This window comes from Mustela nigripes, chromosome 2 (assembly GCF_022355385.1).
Source record: "Mustela nigripes isolate SB6536 chromosome 2, MUSNIG.SB6536, whole genome shotgun sequence".
NCBI classification, from domain to species: Eukaryota; Metazoa; Chordata; class Mammalia; order Carnivora; family Mustelidae; genus Mustela; species Mustela nigripes.
Window position 1 is genome coordinate 36,561,875 of NC_081558.1, and position 20,546 is coordinate 36,582,420.

Consider the following 20,546-nt stretch of genomic DNA (forward strand, 5'->3'; position numbering starts at 1 on the left):
AGAGAGAAATGGGCATGGCATTGTTTAAAACTGAAAAGGAACACCTTTATCTGTCCATCACTACCTATAAAAGCAACAGTAGAGTTTAGAGTTTACTATTAAGCAAACAGCAACTGCTCTTATTACCCCTTAGCTTAGTATTATTTGAAGATTTTAAAATTACATTTACCTTACTTAGGAGTAGGACAAATGGAGAATAAATTCCGGACAGCACCAACAAAAAATTCTCCGTACTGCAATTATGGACTACTAGAGTATTTTGGGTTTTTTGTTTTGAGAAGCATTTAGTATTAAGGAGAAAGAAACAATTTCAATTCTATCTTATTAAAGGACTGTGATTTGCTAAAGGTAAAATAGCTATGTGTAAAGGCAAAAATTTACAAGTACTTTTTTCGATCAAAGCTGCAGAGTTCAGTATTAAAAGCAATACGAACTCAGAATAACTTATGAACATGTCTTCATTAGAAAAACTATGCCTAATATTAGTAACACTCTTCATAATATAACTCATAGAAAATTTGGGCTTATCCTCATTTTAAAATACGAATTCTGAGGTTATACAAGTCCTATTATCTTCATAAAACAATACTACCCTCATTCATTGGTACTAGCTGGTCTAAATTATGGTAACAGTGAAATATACTAATACTATTTTAAAATCTTTATTCAAATCAGATTCATGCTTATTACCTTTCACTTAAAATTAAAATATTTTATCCATCGGTAGTTGAAGTCATACTTTTAGCCCTTTACAAAATATTAAAGTTATACTATAAAACTGAATGGAATAGGGAAGATTAGAATTTTAAAGGGAAATAAAAAATTATGATACATTAGAAGAAAATGTACACATACCAGACAAATAGTAGTAAAACAAGATAAAGATACCTATAGTCATTTTCTCTTTTCTCTTGTGGCTTTTTTCTAAGTACTACAATTCATATACTTTTAATAAGCATCTGAATAAAATTTTCAATTCAGAAATCAAATGTCAATTGAAGAATCATGAGAAAAAAATTCTACAGAAATTAATTGCTTAACTACAGGAACTCATGTTTCCCTAGTTCAGAAATTATCCATATTTAGAATATCTTAAATCACAATATAGATACATTGAATACATTCCCATATGCTAAACAGTGTAAAACTGAAACTTTGCAACAGAGTCAATGGAAAAGAAAGAAATTGGTAGTCTCAATCTAGCTTCCCAAGAGTTGGAATAACGCCTTTAGTCTGTGCTCAGTTGTCTATATATCAACAAGGCTCACACCTCTTTTACTCTTTTTTTTCATATTTCTGAAATTATTATGACTTTTAGTATCTATTTTCTTTTCAAGAGAAATACCTGATTGCAAACTATTCTCCTAAACATTAAAATATAATTTTACAAAATATGGATAAAGAAGTTTTAATGACCAACAGTAAAATACAGCAACTAATATCATAATAGGTAGTCTGCCACTTAGTGGGGGTTTTCAAGAAACTTATTCACTACACCTTCTCAACTTATAAATGTATTGAGATCCAAGTATATAATAAAATCTATGTGAATATCCATTATTAATTTTTGGATAAAGAACATATGGTAATATACAGCCAGAGCCCTAACTGCTTATCATTTTTAAGTTAAATAAATTGAAGACACTTTAGAATTATAAGTTAAACGGACTTTATTAATGTAAATAAGAATTAAGAAAAGAGAATGTTTAATATTATGAAATTGAAAAGTATAGGAGTTTTATTTCAATCTGTTTTCAACAACCTGAAGGTTTTATTTTCTTGCTAATGGATATTTTAAAAGAATAATTTTATAATTCTTGAACTTCTAGTTTCAAACACTTGATATTCTGCAACTTAAGTTTCCTGTATTTTCTAATTTTGTACATTTCTTATTGCTATCAGTCTTGTCATTCCTTGTCAGCCCCTGAATATTAAAATAACAAAAACAAAAGCAAAAATAAAAAAGTCCAAGCTGACAAAAAGCTATTACACTGCTTTTTACCACTAAAATACAGAAAATTAATTTTATGAATTTGGTTCACACTGAAAGACTACTTGTTACTGCTACAAATTAGAGATCCAATGACAGAAATACTGTCTGGAATAAAAAAGAACAAAAATGAGGTCACTTGAATTGCCCTGAAAAGCATTCTAAATTCTTCCACATGGCTTGCTTATAGTTATACTCCAAAGTTCTAGTGTTTAAAATTCAACTAAAAATTAAATGAGAGTTTTTATTTGCAAGTAAAGTCAGGTAATGACTTTCAGTAATAAAATGTATCAAAATATTTCACAAATTTAAAACAAGGCCCAGTTAACTTTTAAACAAAATAACACTTGGAAGAAAGCATAGCTATTTTTTTAAAGCTATTCCACACTATTTTTGTGTGTAAAGTTTTGAGAAAAAATGATAAATTATACAGAATTGCAGAAGGCCAAATTTAAATTAGCTCCAATAATTTCTCTATATTCTTATATTTTATAATATCAAATATTGATTTTTAATGTGCTGAAAAATAAGGCTTTACAAAATATGAACAATTAATTTTTAAGAGAAAATCATGGTATTATTTTATCACGTTTGATTCATTTTATAGGGGAAGGCAGTAAAACAATACCTCTTCAAAAATCACTCAAATATCACTGATGTCATCACAAAATCATTCTAAGTAAAATTGTTCCACTATCCAATCATGCCTATATAACTAACTGAATAGCTACAGCTTTCACCAGAGAGGTACCCAAATCTGTACAGACTTAATTATAGAATCTGGGTGAAAGAAATTCTCAGACCACAAAAATTTTAAAGTTTAAATCATTCACCCTTTAAGTTTCAGACAGTGTTTGACTTCTACTTTAAAAGAAAAAAAAAATTAGTTCAAAATTTAGTAACTGCAGGTTTAATAATTTTTTTTACTAGACCACTTAATGTCTATTTTCATGAAGTAGTAATTAGATATGTTGAAATGTGAAAGATTTCAAAGTTTCAATATGTTAATATAACTCTTTAAATGTCCTTAATATATACAAACACATATAAATTACAGATACAATTAATTATATATTTACAATACAACATATGAACACTCTCGCCTTCCCTAACCATGTTGATATGAGGAAAGTAATCTCTGTGCTATTCAAGACAAAAAAACAAAAACAAAAACAAAAAACATTGATGCTTTAAAAAATAAATCTTTAAAGAATAGTTTCAAAAATAAAGTTCAAATATTGCACAAAATAATTTAACTGCAAATATTACTATATACTAGAAAACAATTTTTTTCAGTTCTTGAACTCTACAGTAAATTCCACTTTCTAATTCTATAAAAGAATTTATTGGAAGTCTACTTTTAGATATTAAATGTTTACATTCAGTTTGATAGGAATGTAATTTTCAGAAGTTAACTGAGCCTTTGTCTTAAAAGTTCATCTATTTGAGTCTTATACATATTTTTTACATCTTCAAGATCTAATCGAAGTTCTTCTGCCTCTTCTGCTTTTTCTCCATACATCTGCAGAATAGTGTTGTACCTTTGATCCAAATCCTACAAAACACGTGTTCATAATTTTTTAAAATTAACTCCATAAAACATCTTTAATATTATATTTATATTATAAATGAGTCAACAGTAAACACATTACAATCTAAATAAAAGTATCAAGTCCTCTCATATAAAAATTAAAATGATATTCCAATCTGCTGGAATAAATAGCAAATAAAGGAATTAAAAAAAAAAAAAACTTAAGCCAAATGGCTATCAATCTTATCTCTCCACTAATCTACAATTATCCCTATATAAAGATTAATCTATCTTTTTTCCTATTAACTTAAACACATGTGATTAAAATTTTACTCTCTCTGGTTCATCGTGGTTTAAGTATTACCTAGCATTTACCCCATAGAAAAAGTTGAAAGAAAATATATTCTCATATATGGCTTAACAGTGACTCCTAATACCAAATATGCAAATTGTGATGATATATATAACATCAATGAACAAAATACTAATAGGATCATGTAAAAGAGAAGCATTATAAATGAGCCTTGGTCAAATAAAATCCAGTTATTTTCTTATTTTGGGGACAAGACATGATTATGAGAAATACTTTTGTGTAGTGTGACAATCAAGAAGAAGGTTCTTCCTCTTACACTGTTGGTAGGAATGCAAGTTGGTACAGCCACTTTGGAAAACAGTGTGGAGATTCCTTAAGAAATTACAAATAGAGCCCCCTATGACCCTGCAATTGCACTACTGGGTATTTACCCCAAAGATACAGATGTAGTGAAAAGAAGGGCCACCTGTACCCTAATGTTCATAGCAGCAATGGCCACAGTTGCCAAACTGTGGAAAGAGCCAAGATGCCCTTCAACAGACAAATGGATAAAAAGACATGGTCCATATATACAATGGAGTATTTTATGCCTCCATCAGAAAGGATGAATACCCAACTTGTATATCCACATGGACAGGACTGGAGGAGATTACGCTGAGTGAAACTGGTCAAGCAGAGAAAGTCAATTATCATATGGTTTCACTTTCCTAGGGAGCATAAGGAATAACACAGAAGACACTGGGAGATGGAAAGGAGAAGTGAGTGGGGGAAATTGGAGGGGGAGACAAACCATGAGAGACTGTGGACTCTGAGAAACAAACTTAGGGTTTTGGAGGAGAGGGAGGTGAGGGGTTGAGTGAGTCTGGTGATGGGTATTAAGGAGGGCATGTATTGCATGGAACACTGGATGTGGTGCATAAACAATGAATTTTGGAACACTGAAAAAAAATTTAATTTAATTTAAAAAAAATAAATAAAGTCCATGTGGGACGAGAAAACTAAAACCAATAAATTGACACTTTCTAGAGAACACAAAATTAAAAAAAAAAAAAAGCTTCTTAAAACTGCTTTTCTGAAATATTAATACCATTTTCAAAAAAATCATGAAAACTTGTGCATTTTATATAAACTAACAATATGAAATTTAATGTAACTGGATAAAAATACCTTGGACTCATCCTCTTTTTAAAGGATTTATTCATTTTATAGAGAGAGAAAGTGAGAGCAAGTGTGCATGTAAGTGAGCAGGGGGAGAGGCAGAGGGAGAGAGAGAATTCTGAAACAGAGTTCCTGCTGAGTGTAGAGCCTGACGTGGAGTCTGACAAGGGGCTCACTCCCATGATCTTGAGATCATCACCTGAGCTGAAATCGAGAGTCAACCACCTAACCGACTAAGCCATCAGGCAACCCCTTGGACTCATCCTTAAATGACGAATACTTACTCTTAGCTGAGTTCGAAGTTTGGGTATCTCTTTCACTTTCTCTTCGAGTTCATCATTTTGATTTGTTAATTTAACTAGCTCTTCAGCCATTATTGCGCGTGTTTTCTCTAGGTTGCCAATTTCTAGCTGAGAAACATTACCAGAAAGTAATTTAAATAAAAATATATCTTGTTTAATACTTCTACTAAGATAAATATATTCAATATTATTTTGGGAGAAATAGTATATCAACATACAGCCATAAACTAACTTTTTCTTAAGGAAATGGCAAAAACAAGAGTTTCTGCTCTCCTCAGAAGTTACCGTTTATAGGGCAAAAAGAACTAGAGAAAATCCAATAATCTGTTTGAAATACACAGCCCTGTATTTTTCTCTAGAGAAACAATATATATTTCAGTCACTCTAAATTACTGCAGAAATTCAGAGAAATAAAAATGTACTTTAATGCAGCACCAGCTGTGTGGGTCAAACTGACAGAATCTATCAGCACTACCCAAGAAGTTAATTTGGGCCCTCAAGTGCAGCACACTGGCTACATGAACATAACACATATAAAGATTATTCTGATCTTATTTTCCAATTCAAAAACTTGTTCTTTAATAGAGTAGTATTTCAACTAACTAAAATTATATAATGAGAATAAAAGATTTACCTTTCAGTATATCAAGTGCAACAATGAAAATAGGTAAAATGTTTTTAACATCTTACCATATTAAGTTTTTAAAAAACAAGGTAAAGTGGTAGGGTGCTGCCTCCCTATTCGTGAGGCTTCCTTTCACAGCAGGATGTTCTAATTCTCTTATCTCTTATCTCCTTTGCTCCTTCCTCACAAAGGGAAGTGACTTATCTAAGTGGTAAATCTGGGAATAAAATGACTGTTGAGATAGCAACTTCCTTTTCTTTTTTTTTTTTTAATGTTTGGGGAAAGGCTCCTGCCAGGAGTTCTCTGCTCCTAGATGCTTAAGAGTCTTAGCTGACAGGCTACAACACACAGGGAGGTCCATTCCAGGCCCGCATCTGCTGTGATGGGGTAGGTAAGTCACCCTAACTCAGGCAGTCAGCAGGCTCATTTGGCTCTCATCTTTGGCTATTTTCTCCAACTTGTCTTTATCATTAATATATGTGATATATTTCAAACTTCACATGCCATCTCTCACTTTATTTCCCAATTTGCTAAGAAGTGAGGTGGAGATGTAGGGTGCTACTTACTGGGCCCCAAAATTTCATTTACTTCTGTAGCACATTTAATTTTTCCAAACCTGTAAATGAGTAATCTCTCCTTCCCTGAGTTTTAGCTGAGACTGCAGATTTTCAATAATGCTGGATCCTGCTCCCATTCTCACAGCATCATAAAGATTGTTTCCATTAGCTGATAGAGACATTGGTCCAAATGAGTGATCATGAGGCTCATCCTATATTAAACAAACCACATTCAGTTATTCAGTTATTATAAACTGAGTTCCATGATAAGGTTCAAACAAAACAGTTCTGCTAATTCTTGTTTTAGAATGTCTGTGATTAGGGCACCTGGGTGGCTCAGTCATTAAGTGTCTGCTTTGGGCTCATCCCAGGGTCCTGGGATCAAGCCCCGCTTCGGGCTCCCTGCTCAGCAAGAAGCCTGCTTCTCCAGCTCCCTATACCCCTGCTTGTGTTCCTTCTCTCTCACACACACACACTCTCTCTCTCTCTCTGTCAAATAAATAAATAAATAAATAAATATCTTAAAAAAAAAATCTTAAAATAAAATAAAATGTACATGACTTTCTCAAAGGCAAAAAAACCATCTCTATTTCCTCAGTGCAATTAGCACTCCTTCGGGAACATACAGATGAATTGCCTATGGAATGGCAAGGTCATGGCTGACAGCCAAAAGCTACCTGCATATTTCCTTTATCATCATTGAGTTTAACAACTAGGTACATGTAAGAAATAAAATATCACCTGAGACAGAAAAGATGTTTGTAGCCCTGCCATATCAACTCCACTTATTGAACTCGAACGTGACATGTTGGGAGTGCTAGAAACAGAAAATGGCTTCCGTTCCTTAAAGAGTGAGAAAAGCAGTCACATTAAAGACTAAAATGGTAAATTAAAAAAAGCAAGAAACTTTTCTAGGACAAATGACAACAAAGACTCATTCTCATTTCCTCATAAATGTTACAGAGATGATTTCTAAAATTACTATTTAAATAGTAATTTACTATTACTATTACTATTACTAATTACTATTTAATAGTAATTTTAGAAATTACTATTTAAAAATTTAGAAATTTTTAAAATTACTATTTAAATTACTATTTAAAGGCCCAATAGTAATTTAAAATTGTAGACAGACTTGGCCAAATCATCTCAGGACCCATTTATATTACAACATAATTTATTTTTAATGGAATGAGAATGTTTTTGTTCTAACAGGTATATGAACTAACTTCTCTATATTATATCACCAATTGAACCTAATTCTTTAGAGTAAGATTACTAATGAGTTTTATAAAACATCAAGTTTCTGGCTTATCCCTTTTATTTTTAAGTATATAGTTTTAAAATTCCAAATGAATTCAAAAGGTAATTTCCATGTACACAGAAGCAGTTTTAATATAACATGCTAACTACCTAGTATACTCCAATCCTTCAAATACAGGAAACTAATTTTAGAAAAATTACCTTCCTTAACCAGAAATAAAGTAAATAAATCAGTTTTATTTCCAAAGTACCTAGAGGCCAAATGAAGTGCATTAGTTTCAGTGAATGACCACAAAATTCATTTAAAATTGGGCAACATATTCTATCATTCGAATCCTAGAAATCACAGATCTCTTTGGATAAACAACAAATTACTTTGGACCTACTTTGACAGGATACTGATTACAATACTAGAATTCATCACTATTGATTTTAGACATAAGAAATGATATTTATAAAGTATAGCTAAAATTACATAACAATGATTAATCACAGCAGCTACTGCCTGGTTACACCAAAAACAAAACAAAATCCAAAATTCAATACCTTTTCTTTTATTGCTTCCTGGTTGAAAACAGCTTTCTTCCTTTCCTGTTCAACTTTCATTTTCTCCATTTCTAACTGACTATTCAGTAGTATCTAATGGAGAGAGGTACAGTTAGATAATTTCTGTACTAAATCATCCTTTTAAGTCCATTCCAAAGTCAAGAACATAAAGTATGTATTCCTATTTGTTTTACTCCTAAAGACCAACTTCCGAAAGTAGTCACATTGCTCACTGCACCAGGGCATCTCAATAGTTGGCTACCATCCCCAACCATTCTTTAGTGGAGAATTATCCCCTATCATTCTCTAGAGGCAACTGAACACTGATAAATACCTTTTCTTTCCTTGTCTCTTCAAGTGTTCTTACGTATTCATCTTTTAGATTTTCTAATTCAACCTGGTACCTACAAAGATGATAGTACATGCTATTGAAAACTACTTTATTAACTCTTTTTTTTTAAAGATTTTATTTATTTATTTGTCAAAGAGAGAGCGAGAGCAAGCACAAGCAGACAGAGTGGAAGGCAGAGTCAGACGGAGAAGCAGGCTCCCTGCGGAGCAAGGAGCCCGATGTGGGACTCGATCCCAGGATGCTGGGATCATGACCTGAGCCGAAGGCAGCTGCTTAACCAACTGAGCCACCCAGGCGTCCCTTATTAACTCTTTAATAGACATTTCTACCATCAGCTTGATTTTCCAAAGGTATTCTCCAGATGACAGGGATTTTACACTCAGAAGCCAAGCTAGTACTTTTGTGCATTTTATTACACTGCTGCTCCGAGCTAGGATTTAATTTAAAAAGAGACTTTCTAAGAAGAATTTGAATACCACCATTCTGGAATAACTTCAGATTCTGCAAAAGCTTGTTAGGGAGTCTTATGAAAGTTATTTGTATAGGTTCAAGTATTTTACTTCATAAATCATTTTTACTTGGCCATTTTTTTTTTAAACTAGAATTTCTAAGGAAGAACTCAGGGAGTAATACCACACTAATCACAGCCTTAATACAATTTCAGATAGATGGATTTTATAGCTTGTACTTCCAAAGAACCCATACATTTACTTAGAAAGACCAGAACACTGACTGCTAAGACCTTTGTAAAATATAAAAATATAGAAATAATTCCAATGAGTAATCCCCAAACTATTTTGTAGTTACAGACTCCTTTAAAAAAAAAAACCCTATTAAAGTAATAAATTCTTTCCCTAGGAAATGCAAATACATACAGAACATGCCACACAATTTCACGAGCCTATATAAAGTTCAATAAATCCCCAAAGCATCCTGCTGTAACATCCTTTTACTAAATTAATTAATTTAAACACCATAACATCTTTTTTTTAAGTGCTTTAATATGTCACAAAACTATCAAGAATAATACTCAACAAACATACTCACCTATTATTTTCATCCTCAAGTTTTCTTAGCTTATTTTTCTCTGATTCTAACTGGGCCTGAAATCTACTGTTTTCCTGTCTTAAGAGAGAATTCTGTGACTCCATGGAGGACATCTGAATTTTGTTGGCAAGAAGTTCTTCTGCAGCTGCACGTTCTCTTTCAACTGCTGCTGCTAACAAAGTCTGGGATTCACCTAATTGTAGGATAAAAAAGAAAAATCACATATACTTATACCCAAGACACCAAGTATATTCTGACTTCAAACAGTTAATGATTCACGTAGCCACAGAGGAATCTGTAATGGCTTATTGCCTAAGGCAGAATGCCTACATAGACAAAAGAACAAATCTTAACTTACAGATATGCTTTACTATTTTCCCTTATTTTAACTTGAATGTGGAGGCACATATTCAAAGAGTAAAGGACTACAAATGGTGCTGGAGCAATTGGATATTCACAGTCAAAAAAGAAAAAATCAGGGGCACCTGGGTGGCTCAGTGGGTTAAAGCCCCTGCCTTCGGCTCAGGTCATGATCCCAGGGTTCTGGGATAGAGCCCCGCATCAGGCTCTCTGCTTAGCAGTATATGCTTCTATTTAGCTCTCTGCCCCCCGCCCTGTGCCTACTTGTGATCTCTGTCAAATAAATAAAATCTTTAAAAAAATAATCAAACTAAATTACAAAAACTTATATATATATATACATATATATTTATATACATATATATTACATATATAATTGTACACGAAAATTAACTCAAAATGGATCATAAACTTAAGTGTAAAACAAAACTATAAATATTTTAGAAAAAAAAATAACACAAGAGAAATCTTCAGGATCTAGGAACAGGCAAATTACTTAGGTTTGACACCAAAGCAGAGCCAGAAAAAGAAAAACTGATAAACTGGACTTCTTCAAAATTTACGCCTTTGTTTTTGTGGAACAGGATAAAAAGACAAGCTACAGACCTGGAGGAAAAAATGCAAGCCACATTATCCATTGTCTAGAATATGTAAAGAAGTCTCATAACTCACCAGTGAAAATAAAGAGAATCCAATTAGAAAACGGGCAAAAGACATGAAAAGGTGGGGTGTCTGGGTGGCTGAGTTTGTTAAGCATCTGCGTTTGGCTCTGGTCATGATCTCTGGGTCCTGGGATCAAGGCCCTTTTTGGTCTACTGACATAGCAGGGAGCCTACTTCTCCCCTCCCTCTGCCCCTTCTTCCTGCTAGTGCATGCTCCCTCAAATAAATAAATAAAATCTTTGAAAAAAAAGACATGAAAAGGTATTTCACTGAAAAGAATATACAAACAGAAAGTAAGCACAAGGGGCGCCTGAGTGGCTCAGTGGATTGGAGCCTCTGCCTTCAGCTCAGGTCATAATCCCAGGGTCCTGGGATCGAGCCCCGCATCGGGCTCTCTGCTCAGCTGGAAGACTGCTTCCTCCTCTCTCTCTGCCTACTTGTGATCTCTGTCTGTCAAATAAATAAATAAATAAATCTAAAAAAAAAAAGAAAGCAAGCACAAGAAATGATGTGCAACATGAGTCATTAGGGAAATACAAATGAAAATCACAGTAAGATATCACTACATGCCTGTCTGATGGACTAGATGAAAAAATAGACACAACACAAAATGCTAGCAAGGATGTGAAGAAACTAGATTACTATTGCAACTTTGGAAAAACAGTTTGGTGTTTTCCTAAAAACCTAAACATACAACTACCCTACAATTACCCACACAATACAGCAACTGCACACTTAGGCATTTAGGCAGAGAAATGAAAACATGTTCACACTAAAACCTATACAAGAATGTTCACAGTAGCTTTATCTGTATAGAAAAAATCTAGAATGAGCCCAGATATCATTCATCAAGTAGATGGTTAAAGAAAATGTGGTATGCACATACCATGGAAATACTCTTAGCAATGAAAAGACTAAATCACTGATACACATGGTAACTTAGATGAACCTCCAGGGAATTATGCTGAGAGAGAAAAAGTGAATCCAAAATTGTCACACAGTATATGCTTCTATTTATATAACATTTTGAAATTCCGTAATTTTAGCTGGAGGACAGTTTAGTGGTTGCCAAAATTGGGGACACAAAAGGAGGGCCACGAAGGTGAGAAAGTGAGGTTCTAAAGGACAACATAAAGGATCTTTGTGGTGTTGGAACCGTTCGACATCTTGAGTGGGTACATGAACCTACAAAACTGATGAAATTGTGAAGAAGTTAATACAAACACACACGCACACGCACAAATAATGGCCACTAAAACTGGGGAAATCTGAATAAAACTTGTACCTTGTATCTGTGTCAATACCCTGGCTATGATATTATACTATGATTTGCAATGTTAACACGTGGGGATATTGGGTACAGCATGCAAGGGACCACCTCTATTATTTCTTATAACTGCATGTAAATCTATAATTATCTCAATAAAAAATTTCAGTTAACAAAGATTAATGGATACAACTCTTGAGATTTTTTTCCCACCAAAGTAGACCTAATTTCATTTTATATTGTTACATAATGTATTTGTAATCCTATTAAAAGCATTCTTTGGGGGGCAGCTGGGTGGCTCAGTTGTTAAGTGTCTGCCTTTGACTCAGGTCGTGATCCCAGGGTCCTGGGATCTAGCCCCACATCAGGCTCTCTGCTCAGCAGAAAGCCTGCTTCTCCCTCTCCCTCTCTCCCACTCCCCCGCTTGTGTTCACTCTCACTGTATCTCTGTCTGTGAAATGAATAAATAAAACCTTAAAAAAAAAAGCATTAGTTGGTATTTGTGTCCCATGGCTTTGCTTATATTCCAGCACAATACCACATATCCCTGAGAGGATGTAGGTTCAGTTTAAAAACAACAATAACAGGTTCTAGTCTTCATTTACTGCTAAAAAATATTCATTTCAGAAGGTGTCATTTTCAGATGTCTGATTTTCACAGCAAATGTCTCTTAATAACAAATGACAGACCTAAAATTTATTCCTATAATTTAAACAATATATAAAGGTCTGTCTAGTTCAGTGATTTTTTTTTTTTTTTTAAAGATTTTATTTATTTATTTGACAGAGAGAGATCACAAGTAGGCAGAAAGGCAGGCAGAGAGAGAGAGAGAGGAGGAAGCAGGCTTCCTGCTGAGCAAAGAGCCCGATGTGGGACTCGATCCCAGGACCTTGAGATCATGACCTGAGCCGAAGGCAGCGGCTTAACCCACTGAGCCACCCAGGCGCCCCTAGTTCAGTGATTTTTTTAAGGAGATGAATCTTTTTCCAGATGTAATCTCACATGAAACTCAAAAAATAAAAAAAGATTGAAAAGAAGGCACTAGTTTCATTAACACAGCATGGAGGGATATATCAAGTACCTTAATTAAAGAGCGGCCCTCTCACCATGACATGGTAAGCAAAGACTGATACTAAGATAGTCCTAAGACATCTTAGTATCACTGAATACTGTTTGAAAACCACTAATCTAGTCTACCCCTCATGACTGACAGGGACACCCATTTAGACCTGCTTTTATCACTGTAACATGGTCTCTCTCAAGTAACAATTAGTTTTAGGCATAGAAAGGACACATGAATTTTTCATGAATTAGCTAGCTTCTGGGATATCTAATATATGTGTGTGTGTGTGTATATACACACACCACATATATATGCATACACTACTTATCTGTGTTTACATAAACAACTTGGAATAATTATTTTCTTTTCTTTTTTTTTTTTTAAAGATTTTATTTATTTATTTGACAGAGAGAAATTACAAGTACACTGAGAGGCAGGCAGAGAGAGAGAGAGAAGGAAGCAGGCTCCCTGCCGAGCAGAGAGCCCGACGCGGGACTCGATCCCAGGACCCTGAGATCATGACCTGAGCCGTAGGCAGCAGCTTAACCCACTGAGCCACCCAGGCGCCCCAGGAATAATTATTTTCTTAATAATAGTACACAAGGGCAACCTGAAGCATTTCTATGAAGAAGGCTCTTAAGACTCCTCAGAATCTCACAGACCTGTACCCCTGGGGCAAATAATACGTTATATGTAAATTTAAGGAAAAAAAAGGTCTCCTCAGAATCTGTCTAGCAGAGTTTGATCAGGATCCTCCTTAGACCTATCTCTGTTCTTGGAATTCTATCAAGGACTAGAATCATATCTAATCTCTACCTCCTTTTATATTGCAGACAAGCTAGAAAGGGGTCAGATGTAGCAAAAGACAAGGAAAAAAATGACTGCAATGGTCTGTAAATATGAAAGGATGACATGGAAGTATATGGGACAGATTTTGACACACTGTGTATAAGGAAATCAAATGGTTTGAAAGGGTCAATTAGGATATTAGAAAATCAAAGTAAAAAAGGAGAAGAGGTAAAACTATACAAGTTAGACATAAAGAGTAACTATCAAATCAAGTGGATTTCAATTTCATACCATTATTCTAATTCCAAAAACAAGAGGAAAGGGCTTCTGCATTGAGCTTAAGAACTAAAGCACTTACCAAGTCTATCGGAAAGATTCTTCTCTAACTTCTCCCACGATGATGTCTGGGACCCCAGAGTTGCTTGCAAATTTTCTATCTGTCGAAGCAACGGTCTTGTTGTTGATGAAACACTTTGACTCAGCTCTTGGTTTCGATTCTCTGCTTCCTGGAGTCTCTGAATCATGAAATTCTTAAGTCATTAACACTAACACCAATGAAAACTCTAAAAATACTAGCAAACAAACTTTATGAAAGATTTTTGGAAAGTATTATTTCACCAAGAGGAATTTGTTTTTTAATTACATTATTTTCTAATTATTCAATCCTTAAGGTAGTTAGAATGCATAACAGTGTCTAAATAATTGCTTCTTTACAAAGCTTTTCTAATATAAAGATAGCTTTTGATTACCTTATGGTAAAAAAGACTATCATCCAAACCTCCCAGCAGTTGCCTCATCATCCAAATATTTCTAAGTATTTACAGAAACAGAAAGATCAATCTGAGATGCATTTTCTCTCCCCTTTTCCATGCATGTTCACTGACTGAAAATTAATAGAATATTGGTATAAAAACTGGAACTGATTATCTGCCCCATGGTAAGCAAAGACTGATACTAATAAACTGGCTATAACAAATGAAAAAACAATACTAAAAATAAAACTGTCATTATAAAATTACTTTCTACGTAACAAAATTAAGGCTTTTCATGTTTATTTTTAAGGTGTCCACTCTGGTATTATTCATATAAGCTACAAAAATAGAGCAAATGATAAACTATGGTAGGAATCTGCTCAATACCATGATTATTATCTCCACTGAAGGATTTTATTATTTCTAGGAAGACACATCTTAGATTTGGGTCTATGAAAACTGTGACAGTACCTGCTGGAGTTCACTGATCTCATGGCGTAAATAATCCTCTTTTCTGGCAGCTGCTTGTTCTGCACGTTGCAGGGCCAGTCTAAGGTCTCCAACCTGTACAAAGAGAACCAATACACTATCACAAACAATATCAAAACATTACTTATAACTCCTGACTACATTCTGTGTTATGCTGACCTACTGTTTATGTATAATACTTACACTATCCAGTGAGCTCTTACATACGATTATGACATAACCCATTCATCAAGCAGTTGTGAACTGTATGTATACGCAATAAATATATATTAAGCCAAAAAAAAAAAGGCACATAAACTGGCACAGCCACTGCCATGCAATATAGGAGTAGAGACAGTGCCTCTATAAGTGTCTGTAAGGCGGAATGTGATAGCTATAAAAGCTAGCTGCTATGCTCATACGCTGCTGTAAATGTAAACTGCTATAGTCTTTTTGTAAAACAATATGGCAATATGTTTAAACAATCATAAAACTTTTCACTTTCTTTCACCTGGTCATCTTGGTCTTGAGCATTTATTCAACAGAAGCAAATCTAAATATACAAAGATACTCACCTAACACTATTAGCTAGATTAGCAAAATCAGACAAAACAAGAAATAGTCTAAATAGGGGCGCCTGGGTGGCTCAGCGGGTTAAAGCCTCTGCCTTCGGCTCAGGTCGTGATCCCAGAGTTCTGGGATCGAGCCCCGCATCGGGCTCTCTGCTCAGCGGGGAGCCTGCTTCCTGCTCTCTCTCTCTCTCTCTCTCTGCCTGCCTCTCCGCCTACTTGTGATTTCTGTCAAATAAAAAAAAAAAAAAAAAAGAAAGAAATAGTCTAAATATCCATCAACAATAATCTATTTTTGCAAATGTTGATACAGCATGAATATTCTCATTAAAAATTATGATGCAGGGTGCCTGGGTGGCTCAGTGGGTTAAGCCGCTGCCTTCGGCTCAGGTCATGATCTCAGGGTCCTGGGATCGAGTCCCGCATCGGGCTCTCTGCTCAGCAGGGAGCCTGCTTCCTCCTCTCTCTCTCTCTGCCTGCCTCTATGCCTACTTGTGATCTCTCTCTGTCAAATAAATAAATAAAATCTTTAAAAAAAAAAATAAAAATGGGGCGCCTGGGTGGCTCAGTGGGTTGGGCCGCTGCCTTCGGCTCAGGTCATGATCTCAGAGTCCTGGGATCGAGTCCCGCATCGGGCTCTCTGCTCGGCAGGGAGCCTGCTTCCCTCTCTCTCTCTCTCTGCCTGCCTCTCCATCTACTTGTGATTTCTGTCAAATAAATAAATAAAATCTTTAAAAATAAAAAAAAAAATAATAAATAAATAAATAAATAAAAATTATGATGCATGTGAGACAACTGGGTGGTTCAGTCAACTGAACATCTGACTCTTGATTTCAGCTCTGGGTTGGGATCTCAGGATCCTGAGATCAGCCCACTGTCCGGCTCCACACACAGCAGGGGGTCTACATCTCTCCCTCTCCCTCTGCTCCTCCCTCACTCATGCGTGCATGCACGCTCTCTCTTATAAAATAAATGAATAAATCTTTAAAAATAATTATGATGGATGTAAAGAATATGTAAAATTATATAATTTAATCTTAAATGAGAAAGCTGTAAAATAATGATACCAATTATTTAAAAATATATACACAGAGAGGAGGATAAGAAGTTAATACCCCAAATTGACATTATTTAGAAATGTGATGACTTTCCTCTTTTAAAGATTTTTTTTTTTTTTAAAGATTTTATTTATTTATTTGACAGAGAGAGATCACAGCAGGCAGAGAGGCAGGCAGAGAGAGGGGAAGGGAAGGAAGCAGGCCCCTGCTGAGCAGAGAGCCCGATATGGGACTCGATCCCAGGACCCTGAAATCATGACCTGAGCCGAAGGCAGCAGCTTAACCCACTGAGCCAATCAGGCGCCCCTAAAGATTTTATTTATTTGAGAGAAAGAGCATGCACACAAGCAGGGAGGGGCAGAGGGAGAGGGAGAGAGAATCCCAAGGTGACTCCGCACAGAGTGCAAAGCCTGATATGGGGTGTGATTCTACAACCACATAAGATCATGACCTGAGCTGAATCCAAGAGTCAGATGTTTAACCCACTGAGCCAGCTAAGGCCCCTAAAAAGTGATGATTTATAAATGGTAGCCCCATGTGCTCTGTCTTTCATTCCCCCACTGTTTATTATTCTAGCATACTTTTAATTTAAAATATTAAAATTTATCCAACCCAGTGGTCAGAAACACAAGGGGTACATTGATGTGATTTATAATAACAAAATACTGGAAACAGCCCAAATATCCATCAGTAGGAAATGACTGAATTAACAATGGTATAATAACAATATAACAACAGTATAAATAGTAGCAGCAACATATTACAAAACTGAAAAGAAATTCTGTAAAAAGCTCTAAGTTCTTTTATGGAGTGAAGGATCATCAGAATATTTAAAGAAAGTAAACTGTAAAGTGGTATAAATATTAAATTATCTTTTATGTAAGTACTATGAGGGAGATACAAATAAATATGGGTATAAATGTATCTGGGTATATATGTGCGGAGGTATATAATTAAGTGTATAGATTTATATACTTTCTTGCATTTACAAACTCTAATGAAATGGTTACTTATAGGCAAGGAAAGAAGGTGGGGCAGCTAAGCTGGAAGCAAATTTTGTCTTAATATATTGTTTTATAGCTCTCACTTTGGAATCATGTAATTATTTTACATATTTGTATAAAATTAAATCAAAACTGCACTGGAGCCAATGAGGAGAGAATAGTCTTTTCAACAAATGGTACTGGGACAGCTGGATATCAATGTGCAGAAAACCTAAATGTGAGAGTTAAGACTATAAAATTCTTAGAGGGAAATAGGTAAAAACCTTCAAGACCTTAGATTAAGCAAAGGGATCTTTTTTTTTTTTTAAAGATTTTATTTGTTTATTTGACAGACAGAGATCACAAGTAGACAGAGAGGCAGGCAGAGAGAGAGAGGGAAGCAGGCTCCCTTCTGAGCAGAGAGCCCGATGCGGGTCTCGATCCCAGGACCCTGAGATCATGACCTGAGCCAAAGGCAGCAGCTTAACCCACTGAGCCACCCAGGCGCGCAGCAACGGGATCTTAAATATGACATTCAAGGCATAGGCAGCAAAAGAAAAAATAGGTAAGTTGGACTTCATCAGAATTTTTTAATTCATACATCAAAGGACATTATTAAGAAAATAAGACAACCTTAAAAATGGGAAAAAATATTTGCAAATCCTACATCTGATAGGAACCTAACGTGCAGAATACATAAAGATCTCTCACAATTAAACAATTTTTAAAAAGCCTGATTTAAAAATGGACAAAGGATTTGAGTATTCAAATAAATTCCTCCAGGGGTGCCTGGGTGGCTCTGCCTTCGGCTCAGGTCATGATCCCAAGGTCCTGGGATCGAGCCCCGCATCGGGCTCTCTGCTCGCCAGGGAGCTTGCTTCCTCCTCTCTCTCTCTGCCTGTCTCTCTGTCTGCTTGTGGTCTCTGTCAAATAAATAAATAAAATTAAAAAAAACAAAAACAAATAAATTCCTCTAAAGAAGATGCAATAATATATATATATACAGTCAGGGGCGCCTGGGTGGCTTAGTCAGTTAAGTGTCCAACTCCTGACTTCCGCTCAGGTCATAATCTCAGAGTTGTGGGGTGAGCCAGCATTGGGCTCCTCACTCAGAGAGAAGTCTGCTGGAGATTCTCTCTCCCCCTCTCCCACCACATCCCCATAAATAAAGAAATCTTTAAAAAAAAAAAAAAAAGAAAGAAAGAAAGAAAAGAAAAAGATACATATGGCCAGTAAGCACATAAAAAGATGCTCAACACCATTAGTCATTAAGGAAACATAAACAAGCACACCACAATCAGATACCATTTCACACCCACTAAAAGGGCTATATAATGAAAAAAAATAAAAAAGACAATACCAAATACTGGCAAGAGGAAAAGAGGAAGACCATCATATATTCCTGATGGGAATGTAAAATGGTGCAATTGCTACAGGAAAGTTTGGCAGGTCCTCAAAAAATTATATATAGGGTAACCATATTGACCCAAGAATATATGTCTAGAATAAATGTTCACATAGAAACTTGTAAATGAATGTTATAATTGTGTTATAGCACCATTAATCATAATAATCAAAAAGTGAAAACAACCCCAAGTATCTATCAACTGATGATTTTATAAGAAAAAGCCTGACGAATTTCAGTTTTCCTCCTCTATCTGAACTACATGGACTCCCACAGATGTTATGAATAAGCTCAGGACTTCTACGGATTCTCCTAAAATTATAAGCAACGCTTAGTATTTATCTCTGTATGTGCAAAGACAAAACAGTCTTTGTCTTTTATAATATTCTTAAGTAAGTCTGAAAAGTTAAAAAAAAAAAAAAGCAATACTAGTACAATGTGAGCATCACTTTAACAACAGTTCAAAACCACACAATTAAGATTGGCACAATCAAGTACTCTTAGAAAAGTGTCCAATAAGGGGTGCCTGGATGGCTCAGTGGGCTAAGCCTCTGTCTTTAGCTCAGGTCATGATCTCACGGTCCTGGGATAAAGCCCCATATCAGGCTGTCTGTTCAGTGGGGAGCCTGCTTCCCCCTCTCTCTGCCTACTTGTGATCTCTGTCTGTCAAATAAATAAATATTAAAAAGAAAGAAAGAAAGAAAGAAAAGTGTCCAATAAGATTAGAAAGGAAATTTAGCACATGTACTGATACATAAAATTTGATTCAAATAACTAATGTACTCTTTAATTTGCAAAAGCACAAAGTTTTTAAAGACTAATGTAACTCTATCTATTGCTTACCTGAATTGCTAATGTTTCTTGCTGCTGACGGGCTTCTTCTTGGGCCTTCTCTAGCGCAGTAGAAAGTTCTTCTTTAGCTTTCATTTCACGACTTAGAGCAGCTTCCTGGGCTTCACTATCCTTTGCAGCATTGGCTTTGTGGAGATCAGTAAGTTCTCTTAAAAAATTAGATTGATAATTTCTATTTAAAATAGTTAATTACACAACCACATTAGTAAAGTTTGCATGTGGATTTCCGTAACTTACACAAGGAAGGAGAGTTCATCACATAATAAACACTGACTATGGTAATGACTCTCTTTTGAACTTGCTTTGACCAGTCACAAGTTCATATACAGCTAAGTTCATTTATATTGTTAGTGATTAGATAACAGAAAATATGTTTTTTAATATCCAATTTTGATCATTTTAAATGGGTTGCATATTTGTTCATTTTCTTACTTGTATGCACTATCCAGAGCAGCCTGAATACTTCGGTTCTTTTCTTCAAGTTCATCCATGTCTACCTGAAGTCGGCCAAGATCCTTCTCTTGGCGTTCCACCACAGAATTTAGTTTCTTAATGTTTTCTCTATGTTGTTTCTCAACTTCTTCTTTGCCATCAAGGACCTATATTATAAAAATAGACAAAAGTATTTTTCAAT

General features: G+C 35.0%; 1 protein-coding gene across 1 annotated transcript in view; it reads right to left on the reverse strand.

Moving 5' to 3' along the window:
* Positions 1-1,652: 1,652 nt before the first annotated feature.
* Positions 1,653-20,546, reverse strand: part of TMF1 (TATA element modulatory factor 1) — a 33,133-nt gene continuing 14,239 nt past the window's right edge. The window contains exons 7-17 of the mRNA XM_059390131.1: positions 20,345-20,511; positions 19,904-20,060; positions 15,049-15,141; positions 14,184-14,340; positions 9,685-9,877; positions 8,620-8,689; positions 8,286-8,378; positions 7,218-7,319; positions 6,536-6,688; positions 5,277-5,402; positions 1,653-3,545 (exon numbers count right to left, since the gene is read on the reverse strand). Of these exons, the coding sequence (XP_059246114.1) occupies positions 3,402-3,545; positions 5,277-5,402; positions 6,536-6,688; positions 7,218-7,319; positions 8,286-8,378; positions 8,620-8,689; positions 9,685-9,877; positions 14,184-14,340; positions 15,049-15,141; positions 19,904-20,060; positions 20,345-20,511 (1,455 nt within the window). The 3' untranslated portion in view covers positions 1,653-3,401. The remainder of the gene's footprint in view (positions 3,546-5,276; positions 5,403-6,535; positions 6,689-7,217; positions 7,320-8,285; positions 8,379-8,619; positions 8,690-9,684; positions 9,878-14,183; positions 14,341-15,048; positions 15,142-19,903; positions 20,061-20,344; positions 20,512-20,546) is intronic.